A 16,084-nucleotide genomic window follows, 5' to 3' on the forward strand; every position below is an offset into this window, starting at 1 on the left:
AATAGCAGCTTTCTACGTGAACCTTGAAGCACTGAGAATTTCTCTTGAAAGTAAGTGAAAGGATGGAACATTTTTACACAAATGCGAGAACTGCCCAAGACACTGGGGTAGTGTGGAAATGGGCATCTCACTGCAGAGCTTGTTCCATTAACAATAAATCAGGGATGATCTGTTCAGGGAACTGTAGGAGCAAGAATCCTCTAAGTATAAGCTGAAGGGATGGCCTCCACATCATATAGCTGTACGAAAAATTCCTATCTAGGACGTGCATTTGAGAGCATCATCTGGGGCTCCCAGTGTGATCAGTGGAGTGAAGAAAGAGGCACTTTTCAGTTATGGTTCATCATCAGCAGTTGGGTAGATTTAAGACAAAACAAATGGTGCCTTGAGTTCCGTTGCCCATATGTAGCAGATTACTGCTGGCTGTAGAATGGCCTCCATTGCAACTGCCTCTCCAACTTATCTCCAGAGTATAGATGCATGTATTTACAGAGAGACATCCTGCCTAAGTGTACATTACCCAAAAAGCATTTTTTTTCTTTCAGAAAAACCCACTGAGGTTACGAAACATCTGGAGGATAAGACAGCAGCAGCAGGGCAGGACATCAGCCTGAGCTGCGAGCTGTCGAAACCCGATGTGAACATCAGGTGGTACAAGGATGGCAAAGCAATCCGAAAAAGCCAGAAGTACGACTTGCAGCAGGAGGGAACGAAGGCCATCCTGGTCATCCATGACTCCACCGTCAAGGACAGTGGGGAGTACACCTGTGAGACAGAGGACTCTAAAACAAAAGCCAGGGTCACTGTGCAAGGTGAGTAGAAAAGCACGCCAGGGATGGCATGAAGAGAAGTCGAGGTTAAATATCTGCAACCTGTGGGAGATGTTCTTCTCTTCTGCTTTTTTTAAGCGGGATCAATTATCAGTTTTCTGAAAATATTATGGATTAGGGTCTTTTATTTAAAATAAGCTGGAAACTGAATGATCCCCACAATCATGTGGCTCTGGGCAGCCTGGTCTAGTGGTTGGTGACCCTGCACGTAGCGGGAGGTTGAAACTTTGAGGTCCTTCTCAACTCAGGCCATTCTATGATTCTATGATCTTGGGTGTTACTTAATGAGCCAAGCAAAGATGGCAATCTGAATTAGTCTTTATTGAATATGGGTAATCAAAACTTTACACTGTTGCCAGATGAGATCCCACCAGCACATGTATTATGTTATTAAACTTTCCCAAAATCTTCTGGAAATGTGCACCCCATGTTGGTGGGCAGACTCAATGATCTTCTTTGACTCTTTCCATCTCTATATGATGTGGTTCTATAAGTGAGGGCAAAGGAGATTCAAGATCCCTCTGTATGCTTGGGACTTGTTGGGGTAACAAACCTCTTTGTCCTACACCTTCATCCCTCTTGTTTTTTTTCCTTCCAGAAAAGCCTAACTACTTTATCAAGGAACTTTCAGATCTGAAAATTGAAGAAAGTGGAACTGCAGTTTTTATATGCCAGAGCGAGAAAGCTGCATCCTCTGTGATATGGAGGAAAGGCATAGCTGAGCTCAGGCCTGGCAGGAAATACGAGATGACACAGAAAGGACGAGACCTGCAGCTGACCATAAAAAATCTGGAGAAAAGTGACAGTGACACCTACACCTGTGACATTGGGGATGCCCAGTCCAGAGCCAAGCTGGTCGTACAAGGTATGCGTGAGAGCCATGTGACTGTGCATCCTGTTTCTCCATTACCAAGACATTATCTTGGTAGAATTGGTACATTTATGGCAGTTCTTTGGGGTTGCAGCTTTCTGGCCTGAATAGGAGTTCACAGGCCGTGCACAGAGCAAACTGCACGGGAAAGGAGGGAACTGTACCAACTAGAGCAGTGCTGTTGGGTGCTTGTGTGTGCACATGTTGATGTACTGCCATGCATGCACATGCAGATCTATTTCTCAGCAAGTGGGTAGCACATTTTTTGGCCCAGACTCATTACACATACATTGCACAGGGCATGGATGAAGATTTAGCAACACGGAGCCTGACGTGTAGAGCAATTGGTCGATTTGGAACATTTATACTTTGAGAACTTTATGTATCATTTAAAAACAAAAATGCTGACATAAGTTGAGGCTGGTGACCCTGAAATCAGTGTGAAGTTTCTATCTCCGATCTTTCTGAGTCCAAAATAGTTCTCCATCATAAAGTACATCGAGATAAAAGTACAAAAATTCCCTGATGCTGCATTCCAGTTAGTTCCATTAGGAGAAAGATCATAATATTGGATTTGCCTTGTGCCAGCTACTTGTCCTGCTGTACGTGTTCTGGTACCCTGAAGGTGTCTTCATCCTATTTTGGTGTGTGTCTTGTGCATATTATCTTTTTGTGAATAGTTTTTTTTGTGTTCAGTAGCAGGGGAATTGTGTTTCAGTCTTCTGTATCGTGGGTGTGTGTCTGTCTTGAAATACGTGGAAAATCTTGGATGTTTCCACAATGGTTTTCATGTCGGGAATGGAAGATTCCAGTAATTGATGTATCTGTGTTCATTTCAGGCCAGAAAGTGCTAATAACAGAAGACCTGGAAGATGTCACTGTGTTAGAAGGAGAATCTGCCATGTTCAAATGCAGAATCTCTCCTGTAGACTATAGCAAAGTGCAATGGTTTTTGGATAAAACCCCACTCCATACCAATGAACTTAATGACATCCAGTCTCAGCCTGGCGGATATCACCTGCTAACCTTGAAAAAACTCTCTCTGAAGGACTCGGGGCTCATTACATTTGAAGCTGGTGATAAGAAAACATCTGCCAGTTTGGTTGTTAAAGGTAATTCAAGCATTAAAAACTGCAGGAGAGAAGAAAATGCTTAGAAATAACTATGGGATAATGTGGATAGGTGAAAAAAACGCTATAAATTTGGCCCCATCATTTGTGTATCTAAGTGTATTGTTACCTATATAACAAAACCTGGACTGGGAAATCAGTTTCTTGCAATATTGGAGATCTGTCAGTATGTTTATTGGGCCTTAGATGGGAATGTTATATTATAACAATGATGCTTTGGATATTGCTAAGCTCATAGGGCACCACTGCAATGGTAAGTGAAAAGAAATTGATTAGCTCATCAAAAAAAAAGAAAAGAGAGCAACAAATGTCTTAAATTTAATTTTCGTTGTTTGAAGGGCAACACTGCACATGTTCTCTGCCATCCATGGTTGACAAAATTTTCTCCTGAGAAGTTAAACTAGGCAAAAACTACAGTGCTAGCCTACTTTTGTAAGGAAGGAATAAGACAAATGCCAGACACCCTAAGGGTGTAAGTTTAGAGAAGTGTTGTTTTCTTAGTGGAAATATAAATATTTCTTACTACCCAGAGATGTACCCCATACAGTCTCTGTGTCAGATCATATTCTCTTTCTTTTCAGAATCATCCTGTTTCTTGCAAGGAATTTTTTTTCAAAATTCAAAAAATTTGTCCCAGTTGGCAATTTTTACCTTTCTACAAAAGTGCAAATAGATATTTTTAAAGTAAACTGAAAGATCTATTTGCAAAGGGTTGACTTGTTTTGGTAAAACCAATACATGATGCTGTATTGCGGAGGAGAACAGCTTTTGATTTTCCAACTTATTGGGTTTTTATGTATTAAAAAGCCAGAAGTTAGGAGGTGTAAGACCTGTGTTGGTCAGTTTAGCTTTTAGTAGCTTAGCTTAGGCTGATTCTAGGAGCTGTAATATACTTCCAGAGAGCATTTCAAGTCCTCTATCCTAAAAACATGTTTTGGAAATGAATGCCCCATCCTTGGAGCTGTCTGTTGTCTTCCATTAACGATAGAGATACCCTACATGACCAGTCTAGGATATCTGCCCACTTCTTAGATGGCCTTGTAATGATGAATCGTAGAATCATATGATGAGGTGAGCCCTCCTTTATATGACTGGCTGAGAAATCTGAATTGCACCTTGCTTCATCAAGAATTAGCCTTCTGCATTCCATTGGAAGGTCCAGGCTAAAAAGGACACGTGGAGAAGTGTTTAGGAAAGTTGTGCCTCCATCTTGTTGAAGTTCAATGAGATGTGAGAGATCTTATGTTTTACAGCATTTTTTTTCCCAGTTTCTCCCAGATATCATTAAGTATTTACTAAACCAGATTTTATGGCATGATTAATGCCCTCCTGAGGGCTTTGTAGCCCAAATTATTCCTTGCTAACCTGTGGTTTTAATGCAAGTAATCTTGGACATAAGCCTCACAGGTTACTTGTGATTTGAACATCTGCACCTCTTGTGAAAATCTCAGACCGTTTTTATGTGATTCTAGAAAAGCCCTGCATCTTCACAAAGGAGCTGGTTGACACTGAAGTCACTGAGGGAAAGGATGTGATTCTTCACTGTGAAACCTCCAAATCAGACAGCCCTGTAAAGTGGTGCAAAGACGGGAAGAGCCTTAGGAATTCTTCTAAGTACAACATCAGTCGGTCGGGATTTGAAGCCAAGCTGGTCATATATGGGGCAGAAGAAAGAGACAGTGGCAGATATGAGTGTGAGGCTGGAGCAGCTAAAAGTAGTGCGGTTATTACTGTCAAGGGTAAGAACATTTGGAGTAATGGTTTGGGTTCTACTTTGTCATCCATCACCAAGCTCAGAACAATGCCTAGAACTGATGAAAACGTGAAACTACACCAAAAAGGAGCCTCGTGTCTTTGCAGCTCAGTGCAGGAAAGGTTCCAGTTAAATCACCCAGGATAGCATCCAGAGAGGTGGCAGAATGTGAAGCGGGAAAACGAAACAGAAAAATGAAACAGGAAAATCCTTCATTTTATCCAACTTTATCTCTGTGAAAGTATCAGCTCCCTAGAGCTGTCAGGAGAGGATGGGTCATGAGAGAATGGTGGCAATCTCTGTAGAAGATCATAGAATCATTAAGGTTGGAAAAGACCTCTAAGATCATCTAGTCCAACCGTCCACCTCCCACTGATATTTCCCCCTGACCAGGTCCCTCAGCGTCACATCTCCACTGTTCTTGAACATCTCTAGGGATAATGATTTCACTGCCTCCCTGGGCGGCCCATTCCAGCACCTGACCACTCTTTAGGAGGAGTTTTTCCTAATACCCAACCTGAACCTGGCCTGGCACAATTTGAGGCCATTCCACTTGTCCTGTTGTTGTTACATGGGAAAAGAGGCCAACTCCCACCTCACTAGGGCCTCCTTTCAGGGAACTGTAGACAGCAATAAGGTTTCCCCTGAGCCTCCTCTTCTCCAGACTGAACCACCCCAGTTCAGCTGCTCCCCATGAGACTCGTGCTTCAGATTCAACCAGCCTAAAAGATAATGCAGAGAAAGGATCACCTTCTGAAGCTCTTTCCAGTGCTATCTCTGTCCAAGGAGGGAGCTCATACACCCACATTTGTCTAAGGAATTGCTTGAGGCAGCTGAATTTATTGAGAGTAGTGCATCCAAAAGCACTTGTTCCAAAGAATGTGGTCAGGGAGAAGTCAATCACTGAAAGGTGGTGTTTGAGCTGAAATAAATATTCTCTTCTTAGATATAAGAGACTTTAGTGTACTTCACAGAGCGCATTAGGGAAGTATGTGAGGTAAGCACTGGGACTGAGCTGGGCCAAAACCAGAGTCACTGCTGCTCGTGCTATAAACCTTCCCCTAAAAGAAGCCAGCAAGAACAAGAAGTCTTTGGCTCGTTGAAAGAATTAAGCTGAACCTCTGAGCATGAAGAGAAAGGGAAGCTGCTCACAGCATTTGCTGAGCACGAAGAAACCACATCAAGGCTGAGGTCTGTAGTGTAAGGAAAGAGAAGAACTTGATGTAAGGAGGATGTCCCAGTTGCTGTAACTTTCCATAGCACTACAATGCTTTTCCAATACCCAGTACACACAAAGACAAGGTGCTGAAGGCCAGGCTGGATGGGGCCCCAGGCAGTATAATCTGAGGAAGGGGTTGGTTTTGTTGTTGGGGGATTGTTGTATATTATATGTATTTTTTAATTATCTGAAAGGAAAACACCTAGTCATTTTTTTCCTTCCCCTTTTCCCCAGTAAATGCTATTTCTACTGCAGCTCACCTTGAAGTCTTGAATCCCAGGCTGTGATAGAGCCCCCACAGGAGCCTCCATAGGAGCCCTTTTGTGTTCTGCGTTTCTTTGGTGCTGTTTTTAAGTCTGCATTCGTGTCTGATAAAAATCTGTTGTGGTTTCTTATGGCAAAAAATTAACGCTGTTGGTCACGAGCAAAGGTGCTCTGTCATTTCTTTGTGTCCTCTGTGTCATGTACCAGGTGATATTTATTGTACCAGTTGCAGGCTCTGACCACAGATCTGCAATCTAGTTCAGTGTCTCCCAAAGATGTCACCAAGACACGTCTAAGTTGTACCTGTGGAACTGGCTTTGCTTGCTTTGTATGCTCTGTGCATTGCTCTGTGGATTTGGCTGCCTCCTCAGAAGGCCAAGGAAAGCTGGAGCAGGGCATTGCTCTACGTCTGTGCCCTGGCATTACATTAAACCATTCTGGTGTTTACTTCTGAGGGGATGGGAGTGGAAAATTCCAAGAACCAAGCGTTAGGAAACTGATAAAGATCTTGAAGGTTTAATTTTTGCCACTGCTCTAAGTATACTGAGACCAGTTGCACACAGTCGGTGCCATTAATAGTATTGCAAGCATCTGCTGCTGTTGTTAATAATAAAAGCAATTGCATTTTAACACTGCAAATAGTGATTAAAAGGAAAAAAAAAAAAAATATGGTCTCAGATACTTTTTGCTGTTGCAGAGTGCGTTTTCATTCCAGAGGCTTTCTATCTGAATAATAACCATTAAAAATAATGAAACAAAATGGTAACAGTGATCTGCAAGCTTGAATGTGTGCAATGTCCCTTTTCAGAAATGCCAGTTCTCTTCAAGCAAGAGCTTCAAAACCAAGAAGCTAAAGAAGGAAGAGAAATCAAACTGACTTGTGAGCTCAGCAAACCCGATACCCCAGTGAAATGGATGAAAGAAGGCACTGTTCTGTATGCCAGTGAGAAATATGAATTTAAACAGCATGGTACTGTGGCAGAGCTCATCATTCGGGATGTGACATCCATTGATGCTGGGGACTACACCTGTACTGCTGGGGAACTGAAGACCACTGCTCAGGTGAAAGTACAAGGTAAGCAGTGTTGGGTGCACTGCAGCACTCCTTGCACTGCTCCGTAGAGCAATCATCTACAGTCTCATGATTAAAAAGTAATGGCAATGTAGCATACTTGGAAGCAGCTGTACGTATTTTTCATGTAATTTCATGTCTTTCACCTGGGATTTTAAATGTCTCTTCCCGCTGAGCAGAAAATTAGTGCAGAAGATTTGTTTCCTATGCTCTGTGTGCTGATTGATTTGCTGTTGTACACGGCTGTAAGACTGGAGTTGGAGATCAAGAGCATGGGAGCACAGGCAGAACATGAAAATTTAACACGGGAGAGCAGGAAGGAGCACCATGCAGTCAAGTCCAGTACCTGGCAAACTGCAGGTGGCAAACTGGTTGATGTTTAGATTCCCCCAAATTCCCCAGACATCCTCTTTAAAGGCTCTCAGATGCTATCAGCAAGGAGAAATGGCTTTAAACTGGAAGAGGATAGAGGTTAGGAAGAAATCCTTTACTGTGAGAGTGGTGAGACATGGAACAGGTTGCCCCATCTCAGGAAGCTTTCAGGGCCAGGCTGGATGGGGCTGTGAGCAGCCTGGTCTAGAGGGAGGTGTCCCTGCCTATAGCAGGGATTTGATCTTAAAGGGTGATCTTAAAGGTTCCTTCCAACCCAAACCATTCTCTGATATTATGATTTATGTCTATGAACTACCATGTTGTACAGTGGGAGCTGATCCCTATTTCTGTATCCTAGCTGTGCCAGTCCTTTTTAAACAAACCCTGGAGAACACAGAAACGGAAGAGGGGAAATCTGTCTCTCTGCACTGTGAACTCACAAAAGCAGATGCCACTGTGGTGTGGAAAAAGGGAGAAGCCACGCTCCAGGCAAGTGCCAAATATGAAATGAAGCAGAAGGGGACAATGGCAGAGCTGGTGATTCATAATGCAGAGCCAGAAGATGCGGGAAGATACACCTGTGACACTGGAGACCAGCAGACCACAGCCCAAGTCAAAGTCCATGGTAGGAATGAGACACCTGCTTGTGAGCACTTGTTAATGTTCTTGCCATGGTCCTGCTGCATATTTACAGTGGGTGCTCAGAAAAAAAGGGATCAGTCCAAAGGAAAGGCAGCTGTGGCTGTGTCCATTAGGTTGCCTGTGTTCTAGGACAACAACTTCATACTAAAACGTATCAATCAATTAACCCTGACCTGATGTAAATAAATTTTTCCTCACCTCTGAAATAACTGTTCTGCTTTCTGCTCAGGACATAGACATTTACCTGAGTTCTTAGCTGGGAGGTAAGAAGGTGATAAACGTGTTCTATTAAAGAATATGCTTTTCTTTTCTTTACTTACTGAACAATTTTTTCACATGCCTGTGACCAACAGCATTTGGGCAGCAAAGGGATGATTACTTTGATGTTCTAATTATTGAAAAATAGTCGTTTTGGTTTTAATTCCCTGTAAACTCATGGAGTGCAAGTAGAATCCTGGAAGTGAAGGTAAGTCAGAGCCCATTAGCTATGCCAAGAGAATTTGGTTTAGTCTTTTGAGTCTCATAAAGATGTAACCAGTTGCTAACGATGTCCCTAAAGTAAAATGAGAATGCTTCATTCCTCAGCCATCTCCGTGCTCATTGAAGAAGAGCTTAAGAATCTGGAGGCTCTGGAAGGTGGGACAGCCACCCTGCACTGCCAGCTGAGCAGAGAGGCCCCCGTAGAGTGGAGGAAGGGGCACACTGTTCTCAGGCCAAGTAACAAGTACAGGATGAGACAAGAGGGCACGGTGGCTGAGCTACTGATCCATGACCTGGAGACCAAGGATGCTGGAGACTACACATGTGTAGTGGGAAGCCAAAAAACCACAGCAACCTTATCAGTGAATGGTAAAAAGTCAGAAATAACTCATGACATTCTGGAATATTTCTGTCCATCTCTTCTCTCTTCCTTTCTATATATTCCCTCTCAACTCCTACCTTTATGTCCTCTGTCTACTCTTCTCATCCTTCCACATGTACATGCGTAATGGGAAGCCAAAAAACACGGCAGCCTTATCAGTGTATGATAAAATGTCAGAAATAATTCATGCAATTCTGTAATATTTCTGTCTATCCCTTCCTTCTTCCTTCCTATGTATTCCCTCTCAACACCTGCCTTTATGTCCTGTGTCAACCCCAGCCTTTATGTCCTGCCTCCGCTCTTTTCATCCTTCCATTCTTTCACACTGCTGTGTCACTCCTTTCCCCAGTCTTCATCCACAACCAGATTTCATCACTCTCAGTGTTGCATGTGTGTTTCTGTAATGTCTTCTCAGAGACCTTTCTCAAGTGAATGACACCAATGTACATGTATGCCTTCCTAAATTAGTATGGAAAAAGATACCTTGGGATTTACTGTTCAGGAGGATTCTTTACCTCCTGTCTGGATGAGATTGTTGTTTGTGTGCATGTTCTTGATCAAATCTCTGATTGCAGCAGAGCTATTTGCTAGAGAATGTTGTTACGAACCACAAAAAAAAGATAGATATGGTTAAGGATGAGGGTGTTGGGATAAGGTCTGGGGAGTCCTTTATAAATCACGATGCAGACTCTGACCAGAGAGGCATTGGGTTGCAACCCCTTGTTCATTCTGCATCTCTCAGCCCTGCCAGTCCACTTCAAGAAAGAGCTAAAGAACGAGGAAGGTACAGAGAGTGGAACGGCCACACTGCAGTGCGAGCTGAGCAAGGCAGTCAGCACGGTTGAGTGGAGGAAGGATGGGAAGGCACTGATGCCAAATGGCAAATACAAGATGAGACGGGAAGGGCGCTTTGCTGAGCTGGTCATCCAAGACCTGGACTTGACCGATGCTGGGAGTTACACCTGTGTGTGTGGAGACCAGAAGACCACAGCTGCTTTGAGAGTGAATGGTAAACATTCTACCTGTCCTGTTAAACCCCAAGCTTAGCGTGTTTGGCAACATTCTCTGATTGTCTGATGCTTGGTCTGTACGAGTTTGTAGAGGTTTCATGTTGTCAGCTCTGTGGAGCCAGTCATCCTGCTAGAGAGTATTCCCTTGTTTTTGTTTTCCTTTGAGACAGCTCAGCAGTGTTCTGTATTGCTCTTTCTAATTTGTTTCTCCCTGCTCCAGAAGGTCTTCCCCCCTCATATAATTTAGCAGTAGTACCTTGTGTTAAACGTATACACTGCAGTCCAGTAATTCGTTGAAAGGTCCAGGTAATTTCATGACATTTCTGATTCCATCTCTATTGGTATTGCATCCTTCAGCCTTGCCTATCCTCTTCCAAGAAGAAATGGTGGACAAGGAAGCTACAGAGGGCCAGGCAGTCACTTTGCACTGCAAGCTGAGCAAATCAGCTCCTGTTGAGTGGAGAAAGGGGAATAAAGTCCTCAAACCAAGTGAGAAATACAAAATAGAGCAGGAAGGCCCCTTTGCAGAGCTGGTGATCCAGGATTTGGATTCGGCAGATGCTGGTGATTACAGCTGTGTGTGTGGAAATCAACAGACTACGGCCACTTTGACAGTAAATGGTAAAAAGAAATTCTCAGCACACGTTTCTGAACTCCTCGTTTTCTCCCACTGCATCTGACCTCTCCACACTTTCCCATTCCCACCCTTGCTGATAGATTTTTCTTTCCTGCTTTTCTCCTCCCTCTATGCTCCACCACTCCCTCCCTCTCTCTCTCTCTCCTCTCACCTGTTCCCCTCTTTTGAAGGACCTCTGAAGTGCAGAGTACTTCAACACAATTCCTGATCCAGTGCAGCTGCTGTTTTGATTTTTTTTCTCATAGGGATTGTCCTAGAAGTGGGATTAATACCTATTCTTAGTTTCCTAGGCTGCTACATCTGTTTCTCCTAAGTAGAAAGAGTTTTCATTAAAGTATGATGCTAAGCAGTAGCTTAATGAAGAAATACTATTTTTTTCATGCTCCTACTGTTCCCAGCCCCCTTTTTTGTTCAGCAGTTTTGTTTTAATTCTCACCAAACGTTTGCTGTATCTGCAGAAAGCCAACAGCACTTTTGCAAGGGTTTGGCTTAGGGGATCCATTTATTAAATTACAGACAGTGCCACAGCTCAGGTACTTCTGTACAAGTGTTGTTTTGTTCAAGGCAAACAAGCTGCTCTGGGTGTCCTACTGAAAATATGGCCTTTAATTTTATGATCTGTAAAATAAAGTGTAGATGACTTGTTAGCTAAGTTAGTAGATAGAAAAAAAGCTTGCTTTAAACTTTTAAAGCATGCAAACAAGGCAAAAAAGGTAAACTGAAGTATGAGCATAATCCTGGAGTGTGGGGAAAGCCTTGTGGCATGCAGGTTCAGGGAGATGAAGGAAGAGAGCAAGTAGACTCTGGGTCAGCCTTTCTCAGCTTTGATGCCATGTCCGTATTCCGTTTGCTCTGCAGTCCTACCCACTCTTTTCACCAAAGAATTGAGCAATGAAGAAGCTACAGAAGGTAAAAGTGTCTCTCTGCGCTGTGAGCTGAACAAGGCTGCTGCTAATGTGGAGTGGAAAAAGGGACTCAAGACCCTCAAGTCAAGCGACAAGTATAAGATGAAACGGGAAGGCATCATTGCAGAGCTTTTAATCCAAAATCTAGACATGACAGATGCTGGAAACTACTCCTGTGTGTGCGGAGACCAGCAGACTATGGCTGTTTTAACAGTGCATGGTAAAGCAAAAGAATCAAGACAAATGCTACAATTAACTGCTGTGTTTTCTCTGTCCACATGGACAACAGACACCTCGTTACCCTGCCACATCCTTCCTCTGCCAGGCCTTCATCCTCAGCTCCGTGGTGTTAGTGATGTGTTTCTGTTGGCACCAACATGGCTGTGCATGGCACGGGAGGGGTGTCAGGGTATGAGCTTGGGGAGAAGACAGGCAACCAGGATTGCTGCTACCCATTTGCTGAGGATTGATATCTTGGTTTTCCCTTTTCCAAATCAGAACTCAGAATCCCCAATAACGTTGAGTTCCAAAAAAAGGACCACGACTTGGTGTTTTCAAGGTTTCGTCAAACTCAGACTGGTTAGGTTATTCCCTGAAATCTTACTCCCACTCTATTTTCCTGGGATACTGAAGTAGTTTAATACATACAGACCAGTGATCACTGTGTTCTGTTACTCTTCCGTGCAAAGCAAATGCAAACTGGCTAAGTGATTATTATCCCCAGTAATTTTTCTTGTGACTGACATGTTTGAAAGAACATGCCAGTGGAAGTGAAAATGCTTGTTGCTTGTTTTCCCCATCATGTACTGAAATGAGCAATTTCACTTCAAATCGACTTCTAGAATGAAACTCAGTGTTTCATTCTTTTTTTAATGTAGACTTCCTTTCCATTTGCTTAATGTTCAAACTTAACAAACGTCCTACTTCCATCATGGTTTAAAAATTTGTGTGAGAAACCTTTTTTTTTTTCTTGCCAGACATTTCAATTTAATTGGTTTTAGAGGAAATTTCACAGGGAAAAAAAAAAAAAGGCTTTCTACTTCTGTCAGTATTGATTTGTTTTTCTGAGTGAAACACCTCTGGGTTACAGCAATCGTTGGATCCTTTCCTGGTGATGGCATTTTGCTCCTCATACTTATTCATGGAGAATATTGACAATTTATGTTCTTTGTATTGATAAATCCATTCAAGATAAGAAGGAAAAGGGAAATTAAATATCGCTGTTTAATTTGAACTCCTTGGAGCTCACACCTCACTGCTCGTGTTGCTGTCCCTCAGCTTTACCTGCCTTTTTCAAGGAGGGTTTGAAGAACAGAGAGGCCACCGATGGCGGAGCCGCCACACTGCGCTGTGAGCTGAGCAAGGTCGGAGTCCCAGTGGAGTGGAAAAAAGGAAATAAGATGCTCAAATCCAGTGATAAGTATAGAATGAGACAAGAAGGAACCTCTGCAGAGCTGTTGATCCGAGACCTGGAGGTAGAGGATACCGGAGAATACACTTGTGTGTGTGGAGATCAGAAGACCTCAGCTGTCTTGACAGTGCATGGTAAAAAAACCTGTTCTCCTTTATTATAGCTGCATCTCAGAGATACATTTTTTCTCTGGGAGGTCTCCTCACTGGTTTTGATGTTGTGATTCTGCAGCCTTTTCGTGGTTTAGAATGTCTTGTGTTGGAAGGGTCCTCAAAAACCAGCTCATCCCACCTGGTTTGCTGGTATTTCATCCTGTCTCCCAGTGTCAGGGTGAAACAGATCACATAATGGCAGCATGGGCTTGTGATGGTTTCATTCCCTAAAGCCTTCTGAATGCTTTCAGGGTGCAAAGAGCAGTTGGTAGGCTCCAAAACGTGTAGGCCTCTAGCTACAAGCTTGTTCTCAGAAGATTTGTCCTCTGTATCTCTCTGATGTCACTGGATGCCATTGCTAAACTTAAAGGAAAGTTCATTAAGAATGCTGAGCTCAGCTAGCAAGAGGTTTTTTTAATATGGGAGCGAATGACTCTTTTGCAGCACTGTGATGTATTGTACCAATGAAACTGTACTTCAAAAAAACCCAAAACCAACAACCCAGCAACAAACCATTACTCTGAAGGTCCTGATTTGGGAGAAGTGAGCCAAAATTTGTTCCTGCCTCTGATGTGGCAATTAGTGAAAAACTATGGATGCCCTTTCAACAGTTCACAACAGTTCCAGTAGATTAAAGGAACACTTGATTTGAGGTGTATCTGAAGGGTGAGATGATTTTAAGAGCAAGAGCAAAAGTGGAGACCAACATCTCTCTGATTTCTCTGCATGCTTTTATTTCCTTTTATTTCTTCCAGTTAAAGGTATTTGTGTCCTTTCCTTCCTCTGGGCTGGTACTTCCTTGTGCAATTGGTGACACCACACAAGGCAACTTGCAGAAAACCAATGGCCTAATGGTGCACAGGACCTTCTATATCCATAGTATCACTGAAGTTAAAAAAGATCTCTAGGATATCCAGTGTCGAACCCCCACCCATCCCCATCATGCCCACTAAAACGTCCCTCAGTGCCACATTTACACATTTCAAGGTCCAGTTCATGGTTTGATGTGCTCTGTTTATGTTACATCCCTTAGCTTTGCCTGCGCTTTTCAAAAAAGAACTCGTCGACGTGGAAGCCACAGAAAGTGGGACAGCAGTTCTGCAGTGTGAACTGACTAAATCCACTCCGGTGGAGTGGAGGAAAGGACAGGAGTTGCTCAAGCCCAGTGATAAGTACAAATTGAGGCTAAAGGATACCATTGCTGAGCTGACAATCCAAAGCCTGGAGGAACAAGATGCTGGAGATTACACGTGTGTGTGTGGAGACAAGACAACTACAGCATCTCTGACAGTGCACGGTAAAATACGTACATTTAGTAGGGAATTTCTGCACTGCCATCTGTGCTTTCATGCAGGATCACAAATTGGCATCGATTCCATCTATTACTTTAGATTTTTATGGTAAATGTGTCTACCACATTCTTTTACTGGAAGTCCTTCGCTTGGGAGTGATACGTAGCATCTTACAGCCTTTTCTGTTCCTGTTCTTTCACATTAATGCAGTTTGGAAACAGATACTGAAGATCTTGATGAAGTAGTAAATATCATTTTTCGTTAATTAATTTCTAGGCGTATCATTTACCACTGACTTTTCACCTCTTTTTCTTTGACATAATTGGAAAGTGCTCTGTTAGGTTAACAGTTGAGAAAGACAGGTGAGAATTATGCATTGCAGCCTGGAATTTTAAGTAATGGGGCTTCAGCTAATTGTTCATCTAATCTCAAGAGAGAGCTGTGCAAGTTCTTTTAAAGCCTGCCATCAACTTTCTGCTGCTTGCATCTTAAAATGCCTTTAAAATATACATTCCAGTACTGAAATCACAGTTTTGCAATCCTGATTTCCCATTCATGCTGCAGTGAGTAAGGCAGAGATGCCCCTAAGGTTGTTTGTCTCTCATGAACTAAGTGTTAATGAAAACTTTTTGAGGTCGAGGGGTTTTGAGGCAGCGGAGCAGTCAAGATACGGTATTTCCTCAATTTTAAAGTGCTCTCTCTTCACCTGTGGTCTTCAGCCCTCCCTCCACATTTTAAAAAGGAGTTGAAGAACGTGGAAGCCACAGAAAATGGCACGGCCACTTTCTGCTGTGAGCTAAGCAAGCCTGCAGCTTCTGTGGAATGGAGGAAAGGAGACAGAGTCCTGGAGCCAAGTGACAAGGTCACCACCACATGCAAGGGCACGACTGCAGAGCTGGTGATCCATGATTTAGATCTGGCAGATGCTGGAGATTACACATGCTGTTATGGAGAACAGAAAACCACAGCTGCTCTAAAAGTGAATGGTAAAAAAAAAATCTTATACCCAATAAAGTAGATAATTTCCAAACAGATTAAAAAAACAACAGCAACAACAACAAAAACCAGTATTATTGAAATTGCAGCCTCATTTCAGATGAATTTAGCTACATGTGGATGAACTTGTGCATAAAGTCCCAAGGCGCTGGTGAATGCCAGGCGTAGGTCAGATGTTTATGGCAAAAATTTCAGTTATTCATCTTGGTTCCAACCCAGTTCTTTTTGATGTTCGTGTTCCCAAGTAGTTGCTAACGAAGGGAAATCACATTTATTATTATGAAGCTGATTGTAAAGATGTTACGGTCCCAAAACTGAGGTGATGAGTTTTGATAACCAGTGTGGTGTTAAACATTCTCTGAGAATAATTTCACAGTCTAAGGAAAGAGTAATTTCACTACCAGAACATAAAACTCATGGAAAAGTGAGGTTGATGCCTCAGACATAACTTAATGTATGAGCTTTTCCAGTAATATCAGAGTTATGATGGGTCTTATATGGCTTAAATTGGCTTTATTTTCCATTGTGGTAGGCAGTGCCCAAAGTGAGGCAGGATTCAGTCTTGCAGAATCTTAGGAAATATCTGGTGTGGTTCTCCATTTCATGCCACCTACCATGCCATAAAAAAACTCTGCCTTATGAACAAGACTTGCCAAAGTCAATACC

The 16,084-nt window shown here is 42.8% G+C and overlaps 1 protein-coding gene across 1 annotated transcript in view; it reads left to right on the top strand.

Annotated features, from left to right (window-relative positions):
* OBSCN (obscurin, cytoskeletal calmodulin and titin-interacting RhoGEF) overlaps positions 1 to 16,084 on the top strand; it is a 153,205-nt gene that overhangs the window by 44,777 nt on the left and 92,344 nt on the right. The window contains 13 exon segments of the mRNA XM_042817438.1: positions 546 to 812; positions 1,429 to 1,695; positions 2,541 to 2,813; positions 4,304 to 4,570; positions 6,876 to 7,142; positions 7,870 to 8,136; positions 8,739 to 9,002; positions 9,758 to 10,024; positions 10,383 to 10,646; positions 11,521 to 11,787; positions 12,846 to 13,112; positions 14,164 to 14,427; positions 15,142 to 15,408. Of these exon segments, the coding sequence (XP_042673372.1) occupies positions 546 to 812; positions 1,429 to 1,695; positions 2,541 to 2,813; positions 4,304 to 4,570; positions 6,876 to 7,142; positions 7,870 to 8,136; positions 8,739 to 9,002; positions 9,758 to 10,024; positions 10,383 to 10,646; positions 11,521 to 11,787; positions 12,846 to 13,112; positions 14,164 to 14,427; positions 15,142 to 15,408 (3,468 nt within the window).

Source organism: Centrocercus urophasianus, unplaced genomic scaffold (genome assembly GCF_019232065.1).
Source record: "Centrocercus urophasianus isolate 14NV4802_14NV808 unplaced genomic scaffold, USGS_Curo_1.0 seq_16, whole genome shotgun sequence".
In the NCBI taxonomy this organism is placed as follows: domain Eukaryota; kingdom Metazoa; phylum Chordata; class Aves; order Galliformes; family Phasianidae; genus Centrocercus; species Centrocercus urophasianus.